This window comes from Clupea harengus, chromosome 24, assembly GCF_900700415.2.
Source record: "Clupea harengus chromosome 24, Ch_v2.0.2, whole genome shotgun sequence".
Lineage (NCBI taxonomy): Eukaryota > Metazoa > Chordata > Actinopteri > Clupeiformes > Clupeidae > Clupea > Clupea harengus.
In genome coordinates this window covers 15,738,148-15,752,636 of record NC_045175.1, presented here as the reverse complement: position 1 = coordinate 15,752,636, position 14,489 = coordinate 15,738,148, and the positions used below count along the sequence as shown (strand labels likewise).

At 40.5% G+C, this 14,489-nt stretch overlaps 1 protein-coding gene across 1 annotated transcript; it reads right to left on the bottom strand.

Annotated features, from left to right (window-relative positions):
- Positions 1-455: 455 nt before the first annotated feature.
- LOC105891529 (GTPase IMAP family member 9-like) lies at positions 456-2,490 on the bottom strand. Its single transcript, XM_031562046.1, has 3 exons — positions 2,453-2,490; positions 1,748-2,360; positions 456-470 (listed from the first exon to the last, which is right to left on the bottom strand). Exons 1-3 carry the CDS (start codon positions 2,488-2,490, stop codon positions 456-458), a joined length of 666 nt encoding a protein of 221 aa, XP_031417906.1.
- Between the last annotated feature and the right edge of the window lie 11,999 nt (positions 2,491-14,489).

Genomic DNA, 14,489 nt, shown 5'->3' with positions numbered 1-14,489 from the left:
GATGTGTCAAGAAAACCTGTAGGGGGTAGAGGGCCACAAAGACATTCCAGGGCCATTACGTAATGGCCATCATCTTTGACCGAGGTGTCCTAGGTTGTTTACACCTAACTCATCAATATGCATTGAATAAGGACACTTTTTTTTGGAGAGGAACAGGTTGTTCTGAAATTATAAATATTTAGTAGTGAAACAACACAAACTTTCTGAATGCTAAACTCACATATGTATGGCTAACATCTATGTTTACAAGGCTCAGAGTTCAAAAGTCTCGGTCCGAAAACTTTACAATGTTTTTTTTTTACAAATTCTGAGCACCTCTGAATGAAGGTTTTTGTATGGGTTTTTTAACACTTGATTTAAATAACTACATTTTACTACATTCCTTTTACTCACATGTTATTATTGCTGAGGTCTTCAAGAATATAATTATAAATGCCACTTGTGCATCAATACGTTTATTTAAGGGAAATCTACAAAGACATCAAGGCATGTGAGACTTCGTAAAAAACAGTCCTGGGCCTCTTAAGGGTTAATTAGCATCATCCTCTTCTCACCAAATATGTCTCCCTATAACTGCTACTACTGCTGCTGCTACTAATACTATTACTCTTACTATCACTGCTCCTACTGCTCCTACTGCTGCTCCTCCTGCTTCTACTAATGCTGCTCCTCCTGCTACTCCTCCTACTGCTGCTACTGCTGCTACTGCTGCTCCTACTGTTACTGCTGCTGCTGCTCCTGCTGCTGCTCCTACTACTCCTCTTTCTGCTGCTCCTACTGTTACTGCTACTACTCCTGCTGCTACTGCTCCTAATTCTGCTGCTTCTACTGCGCCTACTGCTGCTCCTAATGCTGCTGCTTCTACTGCTCCTGCTACTGCTCCTAATGTTACTGCTGCTGCTACTACTACTTGTACTGCTATTCTTGCTCCTGATACTGCTAGTAATGCTCCTAATATTAGTAAGAAAAATATTTCTCTTAGTCTTTCTGCCCTTGAGCTTTCTGCTATGATTCCTACAAATACTGCTGCTGCTGCTATTGCTGCTGCTCCTAATGCTAATCCTCCTAGTGCTCCTACTTTTACTGCTGTTGCTGTTGCTGCTGCTCCTGCTGCTCCTGCTGCTCCTGCTGCCACTGCTGCTCCTATTGCTGCTGCGACTGCTGATGTTCCTAATGCTGCTGCCACTACTGCTTTTACTGCTACTTCTTCTGCTGTTGCTCCTACTGCTTCTGCTCCGAATACTGATCCTACTACTGCTACTACTGTTCCTACTGCTGTTGCTCCTGCTGCTGCTCCTACTGCTCCTGCCGCTCCTAATGCTTCTGCTACTGCTGCTCCCACTGCTGCTGCTCCTGCAGCTGCCACTATTGCGCCTATAGCTGCTCCTACTGCTGCTCCTACTGCTGCTGCTGCCGCTCCTCCTGCTGCTCCTCCTACTAGTCCTCCTACTTTTGCTGCTACTGCTGCTCCTACTGCAGCTGCTCCTACTTCACCTCCTGCTGCTGCTCCTCCTCCTACTGCTGCTCCTACTTCACCTCCTGCTGCTGCTGCTGCTCCTACTGCTGTTGCTACTGTTCCTACTACTGCTACTCCTACTGATCCTACTGCTCCTACTGCTGCTGCTCCTATTGCTGCTGCTGCTGTTGCTGCTGCTGCTGCTGCAGCTCCTCCAGCTGATGCTACTGCACCTGCTGCCACTGCTGCTCTTGCTGCTGCTCTTTCTCTTCCCCCTGCTGCTGCTCCTACTTTTGCTATCTCAATGATGTAGTTTGCTCCCCCATTCTCCTTCACCATGGCCTCAATTTTCTCCTTTAGCTCTCTGACCTGAGTCCTGTCTTTACTCTTATTGTTGAAGACGTGATATCTACCCCTAACATGTTTAGTAAGAGATGATAGCGCAGGACTTTTGCACAGGAAATCCTCCACTGGTTTCCCCTTCAGCTCATCCCCATGAGTGAGGAGCACTATAGTGTACTTCAGCGCCCCCTTACCAAAGTTCTCCTGGATCCACTTCACAGCATTGTTCTCCTCCTCTGTGAACCTCACATCTAATCTGATCACCAGCAAGAAGGCATGAGGCCCAGGGAGACACATCTCAACACACTTCTCCAGCTCACCCCTTAGTTCTTCCATAGGCTTATCTGTATCAAACAATCCTGGTGTATCAATCACTGTAATTTCTCTACCATCCACTACATTATGTTGATTATTGCATTTTTCAGTCACAGATTCAGGTGAGAAATCCTCTTTAAAAGCTTTCATCCCCAGGATGGTGTTTGCTGAGGCACTCTTTCCAGAACCAGTTTTACCCAGCAGCACGACCCTTAGAGCAGACACTGTGGAGGAAACATTCAAAACTCTTGAATGGTGTGTGAAATTAACAGTAATTGTAGAAAAAAGACAGGATCTATATCTACATGACTTCATCAACACAAGAGGGTATTGGGTTACAGGGTAATTTTCTCAAGAACATATGGAGATTTTGTCATGAAAAACACTATTCATGGTATAGTCTGATTTAATTTGGAATCGGATAAAGGCAATGGAACCGGTTTCATTCTAGAATTAGGATCATGGAGTCCCAAGCTGTATTGTATCGTCATCTTCTTCATGTGTACATGATGCTTGATCCTAAGTGTCTAAGCCTCGGAATGATAGAATATAACACTGTATTCTGATATGGGGCAGCATGGCAGGCATTCATTTATCATGAAACCATGTAACACTGCAATGCCTTTTGTCCACATGAAACACAAACGCATCAGCATTGCGTCCACAAAATTATGAAAAGAGTACATTCTTTCATGCACAGAAAACAAAACAAATGATTCATGTTGAAGGGACCAGCATAGGTCATAAGAATATGCCATAGTCAATAAGTCAATGATATTATACCTAGTCATAATTGTTACTTTTATTTGGATTTAATTAGCCATGAGTGGACTTTGGTTGGTGAATATTCTTTGTCTCTGGCCTGGGTAAGTGAGGTGCGACATTGGTCTCACCTCCCCCCCAGGTCGAGACAAAGAACCCTGCATGCATGGCCCATTTGAATAGACGGTGACACCCCTTAATGTCAGTGTATTTAACCGACTGTTCCCCAAGGAACAAGTCAGATGAGTCTGAGGTGAAGCTATGAGTGGACGTTCAGGCTTTGTCTCCCTTGGTGGCCACCACTGTATAAGAATAAACCTGAATCCTGACTGATCAAACCTAAGACTGAATCTTCAATATATGGTATAAAACTAATTACCATCAGATGGAGGTCCTCACCGAAAGATACGCTCTTGTATTTGCTGATTCGAGTTTGCTGTAAGATGCCTTTTCACCCGGTTTGACACAACACTTTGGTAAGTACCTAATCTTGGGAAAATTTAGGCCATAGATTTTAGTCATTTCCAACAGGCAACCCCCTGTGTGGAGATAGACAAATTCGAGCTTCCTTGAAGCTCCATATTCGAGTGTTCTGCCAGAAATTGGAGTAATTCTCCCCTGTTCTGAAAGACACTCCACGGACTTACTAAAAGTTCCATTCAGACTCTAAAAAAGTCTTCACGGGCATCTGGTGCAACACAGTCTGAGCTGGGGTTGTACATTTGTTCTACAAATCTAGTTTTGCCGCTATTATTCCCAAGAGAATAGAAGTGTTTTGTGGTCATAACGGGTGTTTGGAAAAAGGATCTACAGTGGTTTATTTTAATATTTGAATTTAGAAATTGTTCTAAGTCAATTTGTAAATTATTTACATTAGATTGTGGAGATTCAGTTCTTGGATTTGACCAGTCATGATTCAAGACATAAGATTCCTTTAAGTCCAGATTTCACAATGCTTTTGATAAAGTCAGATGTTAGACTGCTAAATGTTAAACTGTGTCTGTTCACACAATAGTTACAGAAAGCTCTCACGCATACCACTTAATTCACACTTCAGGCACAGCCGCGCCTGTGACCTTGATGGCCCATTAAGCTGAAGTGAACCACACCAAAGCCACATAGCAGGAGTGGAGACTTTAAACATTTTTATTTTGCCTACACATTGATTTTCTTAACCCATGCTAAAATCATTGTATGAAGTGTTACAATTATGAATAATTGTAAGCATATTTTTAACAGAACAAAGTGCATCCTTAGTGTATGGGTTTAAGGTACATGGAAAAAAATTTTTTTCGGAAACCGTACGTGATCTCACAGCAGCAGACGACTGCTGGTAGATCAAAAGGGGGAGTAGTTGAGCTTCAGAGAGAATTGACCTTAATAAGATGATAACTGCAGAATGTGTTTTTTTTCTCAAAACAGGTTTAGCTGCTGAATTTCTGACTTCATCAAATGATCCAGGAGCAATTAATGAATTAAGGAATGCCTTAAATGGTTTGGCATTCAAGTGCCATTGGAATCTGGATAAAAATGGATTTTATGAGATACTTTTGTAACTAACTAACTAACTGTAACGTAACTCTGTTAACAGATTGATTCCTTTCTCTTAGGGATGGACACACCTGTCTCCTGAACAAGCGAATGAATGTGTGTGTATGCCTGTAGGCTGGCCAGCCGTCGTATGAATGAATGAATGAACTTACAGGACTGTTTAACCTACATTTGACCACTGACTTTGTCTTTAAGTGAAATTGTTTGAATTGAAGGAGATTTAAAAACGTTTTCTTTCTTTCAATCATTCCATTTCTTTCAAACATTCAACTTCTTTCAAAATCCCCACTCTCAGTTCTTTATTTGGTTAGTATGGGTCTGTGGTTTTTAAATGCCCAAACCTTGCAGATAACAGGATGATGTGATGTCTCTTGTGAGATTTAAGCAAACCTGCTTTTGTCTGAGATTAAGCTGTCTGCCGTCTTTCACACCCAATACCAAATGTCTATTGTCTGATGTGTTGAGTATGCTAACAGGCTTCCTGCCTCATGGAGATGCGATCCAGTATTATCTTTGTCTGAGATCTTGTTACAGTCAGTTTTTTTAGGAATTTGGAGAATAGCAGATGAAGGACATCAGCCCCATGCAGCATCATCATCTCGCCATGATGTCGAAAGGGGGAGGAGCACGACCATTGGAAACTCCACGGAACCCTCAGCCATTAACCCAGATCAACACCTCTGGAACCCGCAGGACTGTTTGAACAAAACATCACACCTTCAACCATCATAGACGATCAACTCCAAGGAAGCACGGCAACACCTGAAACAATAGCCCACCCCCACCCAAGAACTTTGACGAAACAGCATATCAGGAAATTGCCGAAGGTGGAATGACCCCATATGGAGGGGAACAACTGAGACAAGCCAAGCGTCACAGACACACACACACACACACACACACACACTAACACGCACAAACACACACACACGTCCTACCCCCTCCCAAGGAAAGTCAACCCTTGCTTTAAAACAAAGGCAAGACACAAGACACAGAGAAGACCATAGGAGGCAAACAACTGAGACAAGTGTCAACACACACACACACATACACACACGAACACACACACACAGAGACACACACTTAACCGTATTACCGTCAACCCACATTACAATAAAGTAATGCTCCATGTCATGTACCCCTCAGTAACCAGAAAGGAAATGTTTTAAAATGTTGTGACACTATAATGTATCTCCCATAATCCGTTATCTTCTGTACTATTGTTTAATCCTAACCTTTCATTTTAGCTTAGTTTACCTTAGAGTTAACATGTGTAATTAAGTTTGTTCTGTGTTCTCACCGCTTGTAAACTGCATTTTCCGAATGGGTACCATGTACATATATGTATTACTTCTGTTATATTCCCTCGTGAGAGAATGCCACATTTGTGAGACAAAGACTGAACAAAGCCACTCACTCAAGAAAAAGAAAATAGTTAAATGATCTGATGTTTAAGACATACAGTCTTAAAAAGGGGGAATGAAGGGACCAGCATAGGTCATAAGAATATGCCATAGTCAATAAGTCAATGATATTATACCTAGTCATAATTGTTACTTTTATTTGGATTTAATTAGCCATGAGTGGACTTTGGTTGGTGAATATTCTTTGTCTCTGGCCTGGGTAAGTGAGGTGCGACATTGGTCTCACCTCCCCCCCAGGTCGAGACAAAGAACCCTGCATGCATGGCCCATTTGAATAGACGGTGACACCCCTTAATGTCAGTGTATTTAACCGACTGTTCCCCAAGGAACAAGTCAGATGAGTCTGAGGTGAAGCTATGAGTGGACGTTCAGGCTTTGTCTCCCTTGGTGGCCACCACTGTATAAGAATAAACCTGAATCCTGACTGATCAAACCTAAGACTGAATCTTCAATATATGGTATAAAACTAATTACCATCAATGTCACGCACTAAAATGTCTGTGGTGCTTTACATTTTGTGTACAACAAGCTGAAGGCACTCCTTACTTTATAGACAAAAGTGATTTCGTCAACGTAATAGGCCAACATAGAACCATATTTTGTGGCATGCAAAGTAGAATGTACTATACTATGATAATTCCTTGTGAAAAAGTATGCTGTTCTTCGGCGAAATCCCTTGGTTCAAGTTAGCTTGTTTAGAGTAAGAGACTTGTGGAAGACAGCAAAATAATATGTTTATTCCGACACTAGCCACAGCTACCTAGCCACAGGTCTTCTTCTGCGAGGAAAGTCTTCAGTTACAAGGAAAGTCTTCTTAAATTACAGAAATGTACAGTTCTTATAATGTAGAATTAACATATTAACAATGACATAGGTGAATAGGAGGGGCTGGGGGTTGAGTGTGTCTGGAGGTCAAAGGGGAGGTGCACTTGACCAGGTAGGGCCATATAAATGTATCTTGTCATGGCTGTAGACAAAATCCAACAATCAGAGTCTAATAGTTCTGGCTCCAAGACACACAAAAACCTGGAACCATGTCTGATGACATAGACAAAAGGCCAGGAACCAAGCCTGATGGCTCTGGCCTGGTGCTAGTCAAATTGAGATTGGGAGTCTAATTGGTATGTGGTCTGGTATGTGAAATTATGGTCTGATATCTGAAATTCACCTAAATCTATCACCATTAATATTCCTATGCTAATATAGTTTTGCCATATTTCGGAAAGTATGATGTGCACAAAAGGTCTTTGGTCCGATACCAAAGCAGGTTATATTACGAATGTTAAAATAAACATACATTCTAAAAAAACTAACGCAATTGCTCCGTGTTTCTAAAATTACTAAATGAAACCGGTTTTGTCAGATTGCTCTGTGAAGTGCACTGTAACACTGTACTAAAAAGCCTTTAGCCCAACAAAGGCAAGACGGTTTTAGATGAATCACACTACTGTGTACTGAGTGATTGTTTAGTGATCTAACCATATGAATAGTTGTTTTTATCATTTGACACAAAAGTTAGATTTTCAAAAGGGGTAAGTGAGTTTTGAATGCAATTCAAAGAGGAGATTTGTGGTGTTCTGCATTTTGGGTGTTCAGTTTTGTGAACGGCGTCGACTTTTGAAAATCAAATTAGACCTAGTTTCAGAAGAACAATTTCTTTATATTGTACATTCTAGCACTGAAAATGAAAAGCAGTTTTACAAAAAAAACTGTAATACAGGATCAGGTTGAGAGGATTGGCCACTGTGGGAAATCCCCAACCAATAGCACAAGGGCTGAAACGTATTTTGCTGTGTATATCTAATATAAAAAAAAATCAGAAAGTCATTTTTCTTACAGTTCTTGGGTGGATGAGCTTTACTCTTCTCCATCGTAGCCTCCATCTTGTCCAGCAGTTCCAGTCTCCAGCTGTCTATATACAGTATAACCACACAAGGGTTGAAGAAATGGTTGAGAGATCCATCTATCTCTCTTTCTCTCTATCTAACTATCTATCTTTCCATATATCTCTTTCTCTCTCTATCTACCTATCTATCTATAATATCCCTATCTATCTATTTATTTATCTATCTATCTCTCTAAAATAAGGCAGATTTCAGCGTCTGATAAAAGGGGCTATGAAGGACCCCACTACTGCAGCGCATGTCTCTGCTAAAAATATACCAAGTAAGAATGCTTCCACATTTTTTATCCTCCTGCTGTTATTCATATTATTATTTGGATACTTGGCCTTACTTACAAGAGTGTAGTTGTCCTGACAAGACAAATTCTCCCACAGCCTTCCAATGGTGAGTTCTTGCTGGCAATGATTGCTTTCTGTATTTAAACCCTACATATGCACCTTGGGTGTGACCATCCTGTCATCTGATGCTATTATAAGCCTCTCATTTTCACATTCATACTAAACCTGTTAAACTAGTAAACTCAATGTAACAAATATAAAGCAAAGCATAATTTCTTTAACGTAAATAAACAAAAGTGTTTCCATGGTCACGTCTGGATAAATACGTCAGGTGATTTGTCTCTAATCCAGAACACTCGTCATGCCACATTACATCACGATAATATCAGCGTTGGTGTCCATTGTTTGATGAAGTTAGTGCACAGCTATGGGTGATTCTATAATTAGAATGGAATGTTCTTTGTCAAAATCACAATTCTTTCCTGTAAACCGCTCCTCTTCATAGAAAGAGAAGTGAGAGACGTGGTGGAGAGGTAGAGACACGTGTTAGCACTGAAGAACATGACAACAAATGTCTTGTTTGGCCTGAGTTGCATAGCCTCAGGCGCAATGCGAGTGTGTCTGTCCGTTTCAGGGCCCGTCCACAAGGAACCTGGATTGCCTGAATCCGGAAAAGAAATGTTGTCGAATGGGTCACTGAACCTGCAACCTTTTGAATACGGTCTCCAGAGTGGGTAGATTCGAACCAGCCAGCGGTTGCCAGCATTTAACTTACAGGATGTCCGTAATGTAAATTATGCAGATAACCAAACATAACTACACAGACTATCTGCCCTTACAAGATAGTACAAGGTACAAGGCTGATACTAATGATAATGATTGTTTCATATTTCTCACAAGGTCTTTCTATAAGCTATTCATCACATTGTGACATCTATCTTTGCATGAATGAACAGGACATGGCTAAATGCTTACAACAAACAAACTTTCCGACCAGCAAAATCTTTTTATCTTTATTAATTCAGGCCATAGCCTACAGCAGAATACAAAACACAAACAAACAACCGCTGTAAAACACATTATATATGTATGTAGCATTGTTACTGTAAATTAACAGCTGATGAAATTGTGTGTGTGTGTGTGCGCGTTTGTGAGTGCATGGGTTACGGTCCTCTTTAGCCTCCGGGTGGCGTAGTTCTGTTTAGTTTGTGCCTGCTCTTTTAGGTTTCAGGTGCGGCCTATGTTTGGGGTTGGAGCCGTTCCATTTATAAACCGTGTCCTGCCGTGGATGATCTCGCCAGAGGGGCCTCACGTCCCGTTCCGAACGTCAAGATGACTATCTACTTTTGTTGATTGTTCAAATTAGTCTTTTGACAGTGTGCGTATTTTTGTGACTATAAAACACAGGACTAAATCAACCACAACCAAAAAACTAAAACAGTAGCAGCAGTGAAATACAGTCCATGTGTGCTATTATGTACTAGACTGACGATGTCATACTCATAATTCTAGTCAGAATATGAGTCTGATACCGCTCCATTGGGCTGTGATTATGGGGCGTGTTTCAAACGAACCAGGAAAAAAAATGCCTCTTCGCTCAATTGGATATGTCTAGAACCAATCAGAGCAACGTAGTATGACCATAACATAGACCATGGGGCCAGCTGATACATTAAACTTTTACCGGATCCCGTAGGAAGGACGGCAAAAACATCTTTTCGATCGACAAATGCCTTGATCGCGTTTCTCTGTTCCTCTTTCAAAATGAATGTGCTGTCAATGTCTTCTAAAACAGACTCGAATCTCCACATTTCAGCTCCCCAACGGCAGCCATGTTTGTTGAAAAGGAATTCACCCCAAAAGCTCTTTGGTGACGTGGTTGATTACGTTATGGTTGATCATCTGTCCATCATCGTATAAAGCCCGCCCTGACAATTTGATTGGTCTATCTATCTCCTCACATATTTTTGTGAGGAGATAGTTTCTCCCCAACGGAGCGACGCCAGACCGAACTTCCCGACCAAAAATGGTGTGTGGGCGGGGCTAAGTTCGTCTGGCATCCAGGCTAATTATGTACCATTGGAAACAGAACAACTAATGCAATTTTGTGTCTGTCTGTCTGTGTGTGTGTGTTTATCTGTTTCTTGTCTGCATAATAATATTTGGGTGTGTGTGTGCATGTGTGTGCATGTGCGTGTATGTAGCAGTAACAGCAGTACAATACAAAGTGTGTGTGTATCATGAAGCAGGCTTGGGAAAAAGAGTGAAGAGTTAAAAAGTATGACCTAAAATATAAGTCTGAATCTTAAGGCCTTTCCCCCCATTTCCCACAGCTACCAATCATGTGTTTTGACAAATAAAGAGTCTGAAAATGAAGACGCCTCTGCACACAGGAACTCCACAGCGCCCCCTCAATTTCCCCATGTAAATCTGTGGTCAGATATGGTAACTACAGTGCTGCAGTTCTGCTCCTTTGCTGTTAACGTCATGCTGGGATCAAGGCAACGGTAGACCTATAAATTAATATAGTCCAACAGATTGTCATTTTGCCAAATTTTAATAGTTTTCCTGCTGACTGTGATGCTGACACAGAAAAGTGACATTTTAAGATTTGATTCTCAAGAGAACTCACACATTTTTTCACACATGGCCTGCTGTGTCAGTACATCCCTGCTTAACCGTGAAGTGTGGGTTAAGAGTTATCTGTAACCATGGACACCACTCATGTTGCCTGAGAGAAGTTACACAATGCTGTCCATTCATTTTCTTATTTAGCATAGCGGTAGAAACATCTTTATTAGATGTATAATATGCATTTACAAATGATTTTGTATTTATGATTAAAGTGTTTGCCCTCATTTCGTGTCATTTTAAATTCAGGGTGACCAAAAGTTTGCCTGACTTCTGCTTCTATAGACATAAAACCCCTTAATCTCAAGACCTTAAACAAAGTTCTTGTAGCTATTTCAGCGACTTCCTTAAAAGAGCAGATTCTTCTGAAGCCAATAAGTTGTGATTCACTCTTCCCTTATGTGTATGTTTTGAGTGGTACAAGGTCTTATAAAAGAGAGCATTCATGTCTGTAGATTTAAAATCTCCTCTAGATACTGATTTCTTCCATGCTGCCATATAAATATTGGCGTATGACAGTGCACATGTTTCCCCACTACTGGAAAGGAGAAAGCAGGGACAGGGCAAATTGCCTCTAGTGGTGCAGTTCAGATAAAACACCACTAGGCGGAGCTTGCATGTCAATACAGAGAAGGATTCTACATTAGTAGCAGTAGTTCAGGTAAAAGACCACTAGGTGGAGCTTGTATGTCATTACAGAGAAGGATTCTACCTAAACAGCAGACCTGACAAGTGTTTAAAAAAATGTTGGAATAATAGGAAAGCCAAATTAATAATATTTGTATTTGTGTTCTATTGCTTGTGAATAGACTCAGTGACACAATTCTCCTTCATGAGGCTAAACATCCTTGTTCCCAAGAAGTGTTACAGTTATATTGGCTTTTCCCACTGAAAGAGCATGTCTATTTGAGTACATGAAACTGGCTAAGCGGCTATGGCATTTTACCAGAGCTTTATTTGGTCAAAGGGGAATCATCCCTGCAAATGACTCCCAAACACTGTAGTTGTTTTTCAGGGCCTTTACTTCCATAACTCTATTCAAGCATATTATTCTTCCTTCTCCTCTTGTTGTGTCATCTCCTTTTTTCCTTACGGATGTATGTAACAATAGTAAAGCACTGGGATCACACACACAAATATCTCTGTTTTGACACTCAGTGACTGATGGCAGGTACAAGGTAAAACATCCCTACGTGTGCGTCTATGGAAATTCCAATGGAATGTTGTGAGTCATGAGTCATGACAGCACAATCTCTTTCCTGTTAACTGCTCCTCTTCATTGAAGGAAAAGGTTGACACAATTTGTTGGCACTGAAGCGCATGACAGAAAATGTAACTTTAACCTCGTAACCTCCACTTTTGGGTTGTGGACACACCCTATTTTTTCTCTATTGTGTCTTTTGCTCAAATATGGGTTATCAATTTTGTAGTTGTGTGATAAAGATTAAAGATTCTTTATTTTTTGTTATTAGTTAAAAACTAATATTTAAAAACTACCCCTGCTGGACATGAGTTTCAATGTTTCCCAAGGTTGATAAATTCACAGTGTGACATAAGGGAAAGTTCTGAGCTATAGGAGGTGTGTGTGCTCGTTCATAGGAACTAGAAGCATACACACACAGGCTTACTATAGTATGAGTTTTACGTCATACGATAAAACATGCTTATAGGCAAATTATATTATTCCAAATCCTGAGATATTAACTCACACAATATATGGCCTGGCACAGAAATGCACAACCTAAGACCCATATAGGCAGCTACGCATGAGAATCAACACCTGGGGAGAGGTAAAGAAGGGCACCTGTGTGAATACAAACCAAGGGGCTAATTCTGGGCCTCACAGGCCTGTCAATCACACAGATGCTCCGCCCCTGCACTTCACCACTCTGGGCCTCACAAATAACCAATATCTTAGTGTTTGGCAACTTTTGGTGTTATGGTCTCTGTTTACACTCAAAGAGCATTTACACAACCACTACACGTGAGAAAATCTTGAAATAATTATCTTGGCTGTAGACTATAAACATAGCTATAGAGTTATATTGGGATGTATGAAATGTAGAGGGAAATATGTTCTTTATGTTTGTGTAAAAGAGACATACAGTGCCTTCCACAATTATTGGCTCCCCTAGTGAATTTGAGCAAGACAGGCTATGAAAAATAGTCTTTGCTGTTTATCCTCTTGGTCTTTCACTAAAAATATTCACAAAAATCTTACCTTTTCATTGAAGTAAAATCATTGAAAGAAAAAAAAAACTGTTTACATTAAATACATATTTTTCCCCAAAACATGTGTGCCACAATTATTGGCACCCCTAGAAAAATCTTATAATTAAAATCTAATGTTTAAAATTTTTTAGTTCACCTGTTTGATTAGACCTTAAGAGGTCAACCATGACTTCCTGTTCCACTGGTGTACAAATATGAGGTGACACAGGCCAAATTCCATTAGTCATTCATCACTATGGAGTCATTCCACGCCAAACGTGACAATTTAAGGAAAATTCCCCACTCGACCATCTCAGATTTGGCTGAAAAAATTCAAGGTTGTTCATACACTTCTTAATAGGTATAGTCCCAAATATTAGCTCTCTACTCCCAATAGTTTTGTCACAAAAGGATGTTTTAGGGGTGAGGGGATGGTTCGACTGGCAAAAAAATCTCCAAGGATCACAGCTGGAGAATCACCACAAGTTCTTTTGGCGGGTTGCCAGAAAAAAGCCTCTGCTGTCAATCAACAACAAACTAAAGTGCTTACAGTTTGCCAAATGTAAGTCAGACTTTCAATGGGACCGAGTTATATGGTCAGATGAGACCAAAATAAAGCTTTTTGGCTACAAACATCCAATGTGGGTTTGGCGTAGACAGACAGATAGCCATACAGAAAAGCACCTCATACCCACTGTGAAGTATGGTGGCAGATCTTTGATGGTGTGAGGCTGTTTTTCTTCCAAAGGCCCTGGACATCTTGTTAGGATACATGGTATCATGGACTCCATCATATACCAGCAGATATTAAATGAAAACCTAACAAACCCCTCCAGTAAGTTTAAAATCGGCCGTGGTTGGACCTTCCAGCAGGACAATGATCCGAAGCACACCTCAAAATCAACACAAAAATGGTTCACCGACCGCAGGATAAAGGTTTTGCCATGGCCTTCACAGTCCCCCAACCTAAACCCCATAGAAAATCTGTGGGATGAGCTGAAGCTGAGTCTACAAGCATTGAGCTCAGAATCTGAAGGATCTGGAGAGATACTATATGTAGGAATGGTCTCAGATCCCGTGCCATGTGTTCACCAACCTCATCACGCATTATAGGAGAAGACAAAGGGAGGCTGCACAAAACATTAAATTAAGGGGTGTCAATAATTGTGGAACACATGTTTTGGAGAACAATATTTATTTAATGGCAAAACTGTTTTTTCTTTCAATTATTTTACCTCAATGAAAAGGTAAGATTTTTGTGAATATTTTGATTGGAAGACCAAGAGGATAAACAGCAAAGACAATTTTTTCATAGCCTGTTTTACTCATATTCACTAGGGGTGCCAATAATTGTGGAGGGCACTGTATAAATGTAAGTGACATGTAAATATTTAAACATTCCTGATTTGGAATGTGCAAGGCCTCTTCTTTACATTCCATTACCATTAGCAGTTAATAAACACAATAAATATGTACAGTACAAACATATATGTATACACATATCTATGAATGCACTCATATCTATTATAACATTAAACAGCACATAATGCAGATACAAAGAACATAGAGACACAATAGATTCAAAAGGTACAGTGCATTCAAATAAAATCTAGAG